Here is an 8841-nt window from a genome sequence, read left to right as displayed (position 1 = left end):
GCGCCAACCCCGGGGCTCCCAGGGCATGCTGGGAGCCGCTCACGCCAACCCAACACACCTGGGACATGCTGGGAACCACTCATGCCAACCTCGGGGCATGCTGGGAGCTGCTCACGCCAACCCTGCGGCATGCTAGGAGCCGCTCACGCCAACCCCGGGGCTCCCAGGGCATGCTGGGAGCTACTCACGTCAACCCAACATGCCTGGGGCATGCTGGGAACCATCTATGCCAACCCCGGGGCATGCTGGGAGGTGCTCACCCCAACCCCGGGGCTCCCAGGGCATGCTGGGAGCCGCTCACGCCAACCCAACACACCTGGGACATGCTGGGAACCACTCATGCCAACCTCAGGGCACTCTGGGAGCCGCTCACGCCAACCCCAGTGCATGCTGGGAGCCACTCATGCCAACCCCGGTGCTCCCAGGGCATGCTGGGAGTCACTTGCGCCGACCCCAGTGCACCCTGGGAGCCACTCGTGCCAACCCCAGGGCTCCCTGCGCATCCTGGGAGCCGCTTGCGCCAACCCCGGGGCTCCCAATGCACCCTGGGAGCCACTCGCACCAACCCCGGGGCATGCTGGGAGCTGCTCACGCCAACCCCGGGGCTCCCAGTGCACCCTGGGAGCCGCTCACGCCAACCCTGGGGCTCCTGGCGCACACCGGGAGCCGCTCGCGCCAACCCCGGGGCACATGGGGAGCCGCTCGCGCCAACCCCGGTGGACGCCGGGAGCCGCTCGCGCCAACCCCGGTGCATGCTGGGAGCCCACCTGGTGGGGGGTGAAGGAGCGGACGTGGGCGAGCAGGGGCTCGCGCAGCTCCGGGCACTTGTCGAAGACGGCGGCCAGCTGCGGCGGCGGCAGCTGCAGCACCACCTGGAACGACTGCGGCTTCGTGCGCTGGCAGCACTTGATGAAGCCTTCCCACACCTTGGGGTACTTCCACACCTGCGGGGGGACGGACAGACGGACGGACGGACGGATGGACGCGGTCAGGGGGACGGCGGCACCCTGCCGGTGCCCCCCGGCGCCCGGCCCCACCGCGGAGTCACTTCTGCTGGTGGCACCGGCGGGGACGGGCCGGCTGCGCTCCTGCGGGATGGATGGACGGGGGGAGACACCGGGGAAGGGATGCCCGGAGGGACAGATGGACACACCGAGCCCGGGAAGGGACACCCAGAGGGACACCCTGAGCCCAGGAAGGGACACCCGGACAGATAGCGGACATGCCGAGCCCACAAAGGGACACCCAGATGGACAGATGGACACCCTGAGCCCAGGAAGGGACACCCGGACGGACAGCAGACATGCCAAGCCCACAAAGGGACACCCAGATGGACAGACAGACACCCTGAGCCCGGGAAGGGACACCTGGACATGCAGAGCATAGGAAGGGACACCTGGATGGACAGAGGGACATGCTGAGCCCAGGAAGGGACACCCGGAGGGACACCCTGAGCCTGGAAAGGGACACCCGGATGGACAGCGGACATGCCGAGCCCACAAAGGGACACCCGGATGGACAGATGGACACCCTGAGCCCGGGAAGGGACACCTGGATGGACAGAGGGACATGCTGAGCCCAGGAAGGGACACTCGGATGGACACCCTGAGCCTGGGAAGGGATGCCCAGACGGACAGAGCATGGGAAGGGATACCCAGATGGAGACAGACACGCTGAGCCCGCAAAGCGATACCCGGATGGACAGATGGACACACTGAGCCCAGGCAGGGACATGCAGAGACGCCAGGACAGATGGACACGGGGAGCCTGGGAAGGGACACCTGGAGATGCTGGGGCTGGGACAGATGGACAGATGGCCATGCCAAGCCTGGGAAGGGACACCCAGAGACACCAGGGCTGGGATGGATGGACAGACAGCCACACCAAGCCCAAGAAGGACCACCCAGAGACACCGGGGCTGGGACAGACGGACACACCAAGCGCAGGAAGGGCCACCCGGAGACACCAAGGCTGGGACAGACACTCCAAGCCCAGGATGGGCCACCTAGAGTCCCCAGCGCTGGCGCAGATGGCCACACGGAGCCCAGGAAGGGCCACCTGGAGACACCAGGGCCGGGACGGACAGACAGACAGCCAGACAGCCAGACAGCCGGCGGCTCCCACCTGCTTCATGATGAGGCGGGAGAGGATGTTCATGACGAAGCCGCCGAGGCGAGGGTACATGGTGAGCGACTGGATGACGGTGCGCATGAGCAGCATGGGCAGCGGGCTCTGCTCCATCAGCTGCTGCATCACCACCGCCAGCACCTCCGAGGTGTAGACGTTCCTCTCGGCGAAGCAGAGGTTGGTGGCTGCGGGGACAAAGGCGTCACCGGGGGGACGCGGCGTCACCGAATGCGCGAGGGACCTGCCGCCGCCGCTGCCGCTCACCTTTGATGATGGATTTCATGTCGCACTTGGAGGAGTCGATGTTGTGCAGGGCGATGAGCAGCTCGCCGGGGTTCAGCGGGGACACGGCCGAGGTGCCCTCGCCTGCGGGAGGGGACACGGGGGGGGGGGAGATGGCACCGGACGGAGAAGGGGGGGGGACGGTCCCTGCTCCTTGCCCGTTTGCGGTGGGACTGTGCCCACTCCATTGCCCTTGCCAGCAGGCGCGGGGTCTTCATCCCTTCGGGCACTGGGATTGTCCCCAGGGAGGTCCCGTGTCCCCCCAGTGGGCACCAGGACCATCCCCAGGGAGGTCCCATGTCCTATGTCCCCACAGTGGGCACCAGGATTGTCCCCAGGGAGGTCCCATGTCCTATATCTCCATAATGAACACCAGGACTGTCCCCAGGGAGGTCCCATGTCCCCATAGCAGGAACCAGAACCACCCCCAGAGAGGTCCCATGTCCCCAGAGCAGGCACCAGATTGTCCCCAGGGAGGTCCCACATCCCTACCATGCTGCGTGCCCAGCAGGCGGTTGAAAACTTCCTTCACCACGATGGGGTTCAGCTTGATGAGTTTGGGCAGAGCCTGGATCACCTCTTTCTGCAGCGGAGGGGGAAAAAAAGCCCTCAGCCCACGCAACGACAGAGCCCCGGAGGGGGAAACTGAGGCACGGCAGCCTCAAGGAGTCCTGTCTCAAGCGGACAAAAGGACCCAGGAGTCCGGGCTGATCCGCTCCTACCTTCTCCAGGCCATTGAGGACGGGGATGAGGAACCGCACGTCCGGCAGCCTCTTGTGATAGAGATCGCGGACGCGTTTCACCAGCTCCGGCGAGGGGGGCACTGCGAGGAAGACGGCGGCGCGTCAGAGCCGGGCGCAGGGCGCACGCGTGCGCACACGCGTGTGCTCGGAGCCACGTGGAGCTTGGGGGTACCTTTATCCGTGAGGCTGTGGAGGCAGCGCGTCACCAGCGTCTCGGCTCCCTTGGGACAGTTCTCCACCAGCAGCAGGAGCTCGGGGGAGTTCATGCCCATGCCGCGGATCTGGGAAGAGGTCGGAGGTGGCGTGAGGAGGCCACCAGAGCATGGAGAAGGCCACCAGAGCGCGGAGGAGGCCACTGGAGCCCCTTCTCCCACCATCGTGGCCAGGCAAAGCCCCTCACCGGGGGCCAAGCTCTGCGTGAACCCTGCGCTGGAGGCTAAACACAGCACCCCGTGCCCCCACGGCTCTGGTGTCCCCTTCCCGGTCCCCAACTCGTGGGCCAGCAGGTCTCACCGGCTGCTCGATGACCCGCAGGACGGTGCGCTTGATGTCGGCGATGGCCTCGGTGTACACGGAGGCCAGCTCGTGGATGAGCTTGTGGTTGTGCGGCAGCAGGGCCAGGTAGAGGTACAGGCACTGCTTGATGGTCTCCTCCGTCCAGGGAGCGGCCACCTCTGCGGGACAGCAAAGCTCAGGGCCGGGGACGCGGCAGAGCCCCGCGACCCCGTGTCATCTTCCCCACATCGATCCCGACGGGAGACGGGAGCTGCGGGAGCCGCCGGCCACGGGAAGAACCCAAACGGCTGCTCGGGACGAGGGTCACCCTCTTTGCCCGGTCCCCGAAGCGCCCGTACCCGTGTCCTTGTCAGCCCCGAAGAGCACCGACGGCGGATTGGGGTGCACCAGGAGCTGCAGGTAGTTGAGGGCGAATTTCTCCACGTATTCCCTCAGCTGGTCCTTCTCGTACATGCGCTTGATGAAGAGCAAGGCCTGCTGGCGAACCTGCGAGGAGGCGACCGCGGCGTCACCGGGCGCCCAAGCGAGGGGGACGGCCACCCTTGGGGACAGGGACGGAGCCCGAGGGCTCGCGCCCGGCCTCGGCGCCGTTACCTTGTCCTTCTCGTGGGAGCTGAGGTCGAGGAGGACGTGTAGGTACTGGAACTGCCTGGAAGGTCTCTTGAAGATCAGGTCGCGCAGCGTGGACATGCCCAGGTAGGTGCGGCTCTGCGAGGGGACGCCCGTGAGCAGGGACGCCGTGGGGACGGGGCACCCGTGTCCCCCCCCTGCGCCCTGGGGGCCCAGGCAGGATTGGGAGGCACCTGCGCGTCCTCCCCGGAGACCCACCTCATCCTCGCAGTACTTCCGGATGACTTCCAGGGCACTCTCGGTGATCAGCGGCGCCTCCAGCACCACTTTGGTGAAAATCCTGCCGACAAACGTCCCCCGCAACGTTACCCCTCAACCACGGCCGTCCCCAGAGAGGGACACAGGGGCTTTTGCGCAGCCCCACCCCGAGCCACCGGCCACGGACAGTCTCTATCGCGGCAAAAAGGGCTTTTGGGGCACCACGTGGAGGACGTTAGGAGCCACGAGCGTGGCTGAAGACCCGCGGTTCCTCGCCACGATGGCCCTTGCTTGCATGTGGGTGACGGTCCCCTTCCTCCCAGGGACAGCGAACCCTTGGGAAGCCGCCGGCAGCTCCGCGGCGCCCTCCCTACCCGTCCTTTTGGTCCGGTTTCTCCTGCAGGCCGGAGAGGAGGCCGATGAGGCACTCGTCGTAGTGGTCGAGGCTGCCGGAGGGGTAGCGGCTCAGGTAGGCGTTGTACTCCTGGAAAAGCCAGGCGAAAGCCAGGTCCAGGCGGCCGCGGATGTCGTCGAGCACGAAGGCCAACACCTCGCTCTTCAGGGGCACCTCGAACTGCGTCACCAGCGAGGCCAGGATCTTCACGCGGGCCTGCGGGGGACAGGCGGCAGCCGTGAGTGGGGTGGGGAAACGGGGCCGTTCGCCCTCTCCCCCCCAAACCCTGGCGGGCCATCGGCGCTCACCTGGGCGGCCCCGCTGCAGGCCACGGCCCGCTCCGAGCGCAGGATGCGCTTGACGGCGCCCAGCTTCAGCTTCTCCATCTGCATGTCGCTCAGCGGCTTGATCACGTCGCCCAAGCGGAAAACCTTCTTGCGCCCGCCGGCGCCGGCCAGCCTGGAGCGGGAAGAGCCGGGCGTGAGGTCCGGCCACGCGCCGTTTCACCCGCGGCGGGCGGCTGAGGGTTCGCCACCGCCACCGCCGTGGCGCTCACCTGGGCTGCGTAGCAGGGATGATGGGTTCGGGGCGCCGCTTGGTCTGTGGGGCTTCCTCCTCCAGCAGGTTGGCGGCAGAGCCCTGGGCGCCCAGCACGGAGATGGCCTGGCCTTGGGACAGGGCCGAGAGGCGCCGTTTGATCACCACGCTCTCCGGCTTGGCCATTTTCTCCTCCTTCGGCTCTTCCTTGAGGTGCTTCGTTTGCTCCACGCCTGCGGGGACAACCGGGCGCTCGTCCAAGCCCGCGTGGCCGCGCGGCGGGCGGGATCGCCCCAAAACCGCCAGCACCGGGGCTTGGAGGCGACGGGGATCCCCGTTGGGAGCTTCCCTCGTGCCCCAACGCACCCGGGCCGAGCCCCGCTGCCGTCATCTGCGTGGCCATGAGCCGGGAGAGGTGTTTGATCTGCGCCTCGGTGCCGGCGGACTCCACGGGGGTGTAGGTGGCTTGGAAGGAGGCGGGCATGGTCTCGGGCAGGTACACCATGCTGATGAGCACCTGGGGTGGGGGGAAAACACCCCACGTTGGACCTACGGACCGTCCCTCGCACGGGGACAGCCTCACCAGGGGCCAAAGGCGGCCCTGTGCCACATGCCAGCGTCCCCACGAGGGACAAGTATCTCCTCCCGGCTCCGCTCACCAGGTTGGCGACGTTTTCGGGTGTCAGCAGGGGCTGCAGGAACTCGGCCGTGATGTCCGTGTCCGACTGGGCGCTGCCCTGGCCGGATGCTTTGGGTGCCGGCACCGCTACCTGCTCCAGGTCCTTGTCCTCGTCGTCCTCGCCCAGGGGTGGCTCTGCGGGGAGCCCTGGGTCAGGCTCCGACCCGGCTCCAGGCCTGGGTGGGGGGCCCACCACCCGCCCACTGTGTCCCCGGAGGGGCAGGCAGGATTCCCAAGGGGGACTGGGAGGACCCTGGGGGCTGTTTTGTCACCACCCATCCCCAGTGTCCCCATGAAGAACTGGGAGGACACCAGAGAGGGACTGGGAGGACTCTGGGGGGGGCTGCTTGGCCACCATCCAGCCTCAGGGTCCCCAGGAGGGACCAGGAAGCCCTGGGGTGGCACTGGGAGGACCCACCTTCCCCCAGTGTCCCCAGCAGGCACTGGCAGGATCCCAGGAGGGGACTGGGAGGACCCTGGAGGGGGTCTGCTCTGCCTCCACCCACTCCCAGGGTCCCCAAGAGGGACTAGGAGACCCCAGGCTGGCACTGGGAGGACCCCAGTGGGGTCCGTTCTGCCACCTCCTGTCCCCAGAATGGACTGGGAGGACTCCAGGAGGGATCGTTCTGCCACCGCTCATCCCCAGTGTCCCCAAGGAGGCACCGGGAGGACCCCAGTGGGGTCCGTTCTGCCACCTCCTGTCCCCAGAATGGACTGGGAGGACTCCAGGAGGGATCGTTCTGCCACCGCTCATCCCCAGTGTCCCCAAGGAGGCACCGGGAGGACCCCAGTGGGGTCCGTTCTGCCACCTCCTGTCCCCAGAATGGACTGGGAGGACTCCAGGAGGGATCGTTCTGCCACCGCTCATCCCCAGTGTCCCCAAGGAGGCACCGGGAGGACCCCAGTGGGGTCCGTTCTGCCACCCCCCGTCCCCAGTGTCCCCAAGGGGGCACTGGGATGACCCCAAGAGGGACTGCTTGGCCACCACCCATCCCCAATGTCCCCAGGGGGGCACTGGGAGGACCCTAGGAGGGACCATTCTGCCACCACCCATCCCCCATGTCCCCAGAAGGACCCCAGAAGGGACAGTTCTGCCACCCCTTGTCGCTCAGTGTCCTCGGGAGGGCACTGGGAAGACCCCAGAGAACCACCGGGAGGACCCCAGGATGGTCCATTCTGCCACCCCCTGTGCCCAGCGTCCCCAAGGGGGCAGCGGGAGGCCACCAGAGAGGAGTCCTTCCACCCCACTCGGCCCAGCGGCTCCCAGGACGACACGGGGGGGGAGGCGGCAGCCCCACGCCGCCCCTGCTCACCGATCTTCATCTTCTTGAGGGTGGCGTCGGGCTCGTCGCGGGGCCGCTTGCGGACGTCGCGAGGGTTGGGCATGCTGCGGGCAATCTCGGCCTGCTGGGTGCCCAGGTCCACCAGGAGGGTGGTGATCTGGGGCTGGAAGTCGCCCGAGGACGGGTGCCGCAGGACGCTCAGCAGGTGCAGCTTGAGGTTCTTGCGCACGCTGCTCACCTGCGACTTGGCCAGGGTGGGCGGCAGGTTCGCTGCCGGGAGGGACGAGCGGCGTGAGAGCCCGGACGCCTGGGTCCGCGTCCCTGCGTGGGGGGGGAAGGACGCCCCGGGGTGCGGATGGAAGGTGGCCACAGAGGCATCAGGACGCCCGGGTCCTCCACCCTGCTGCTGGGGGAGGCCAAGGTGCTGGGTCCTTGGTCTGGATGGGAGGTGGGTGCTGGGGCATGGAGACCCAGGACGCCTGGATCCTCGGTCTGGATGGGAGGTGGGTGCTGGGGCATGGAGATCCAGGACACTTGGGTCCTCAGTCTGGATGGGAGATGGGTGCTGGGGCATGGAGACCCCGGACACCTGGATCCTCCATCTGGATGGGAGATGGGTCCTGGGGCACGGAGATCCAGGACACCTGGGTCCTTGGCTTGGCTGTTAGCAGGTGTGGAAACACCCTGGGGACACAAACGTGGTCCCGGGAGCCCTGTGGGGACCCCAGGACACCCTGGGGGACCAGAAAAGTCCACAAAAACGAGGCCAAAGAGGGTCAGGGACCCTCAGTTTGTTAACAAGGACAGAGCGGGGTGAAGGGGGTGCCGAGGGCGGCCAGGGCCAGCACCCAGCGGGCGCAGGGGGGAAGCTGCGGTTACCGTGAAGGGTCTCGTAGGCCTGGATCACCTCCGCCATGAACATGGGCCGCTGGCGGGCGATGGTGGCCAGGGAGCCCAGGGCCGCCGTGAGGTTGATGCTGGAGATGGCCGGGTGCACCATGAACTTGAGGAGCTGCTCCAGGGCGGCCTTGCCCTCCTCCCACAGCACGTCTGCGGGGACGGGGGGGGGGACTCTCAGCGGGCGCCACGGCGAGGAAGATCCCCCCCCTCTCCGTGTCACGCCCAGGACTCACTGTACTTAATGTAGGGGTGATCCTTGGGGATGCGCTCGAGGCTGATGTCGTTCTCGTGGCGCTTGGGCACGTCCGAGTCGGGCATGCGGGGCGACAGGGTGATGATGAGCCCCTCGACGAACTTGATGGCGTGCGTGCGGATGCCGTCGTTGTCCGAGTCGAGGAGGAGGATGATGTCGCTGGCCATGGCCGACACCATCTCCCAGCAGGCCTCCTGCAGCTCGCTGATCACCTTGGACTTCACCATCCACTGCGCGGCGGCGCGGGGCGTCAACGCCTCGCCTTCGACGGCCCGCGGAGGGGCTGCCGGGGGGCCTGG

General features: G+C 67.5%; 1 protein-coding gene across 1 annotated transcript in view; it reads right to left on the bottom strand.

Annotated features, from left to right (window-relative positions):
• Window positions 1-767: 767 nt before the first annotated feature.
• Window positions 768-8841, bottom strand: part of SYMPK (symplekin) — a gene marked incomplete at its 3' end in the record, with an annotated part of 11530 nt that continues 3456 nt past the window's right edge. The window contains exons 5-22 of the mRNA XM_026060195.1: window positions 8523-8837; window positions 8269-8439; window positions 7420-7659; window positions 6087-6241; window positions 5794-5944; window positions 5447-5660; window positions 5199-5349; window positions 4871-5106; window positions 4497-4578; window positions 4263-4376; window positions 4007-4154; window positions 3666-3826; window positions 3325-3433; window positions 3132-3232; window positions 2902-2992; window positions 2392-2493; window positions 2125-2312; window positions 768-944 (exon numbers count right to left, since the gene is read on the bottom strand). Coding sequence (XP_025915980.1) covers window positions 768-944; window positions 2125-2312; window positions 2392-2493; window positions 2902-2992; window positions 3132-3232; window positions 3325-3433; window positions 3666-3826; window positions 4007-4154; window positions 4263-4376; window positions 4497-4578; window positions 4871-5106; window positions 5199-5349; window positions 5447-5660; window positions 5794-5944; window positions 6087-6241; window positions 7420-7659; window positions 8269-8439; window positions 8523-8837 — 2906 coding nt within the window. The remainder of the gene's footprint in view (window positions 945-2124; window positions 2313-2391; window positions 2494-2901; window positions 2993-3131; window positions 3233-3324; window positions 3434-3665; window positions 3827-4006; window positions 4155-4262; window positions 4377-4496; window positions 4579-4870; window positions 5107-5198; window positions 5350-5446; window positions 5661-5793; window positions 5945-6086; window positions 6242-7419; window positions 7660-8268; window positions 8440-8522; window positions 8838-8841) is intronic.

Source organism: Apteryx rowi, unplaced genomic scaffold (assembly GCF_003343035.1).
Source record: "Apteryx rowi isolate R43461 unplaced genomic scaffold, aptRow1 scaffold_1664, whole genome shotgun sequence".
In the NCBI taxonomy this organism is placed as follows: Eukaryota; Metazoa; Chordata; class Aves; order Apterygiformes; family Apterygidae; genus Apteryx; species Apteryx rowi.
The sequence above is the reverse complement of the archived record's forward strand: the minus strand, read 5'-3'. Positions and strand labels throughout refer to the sequence as shown.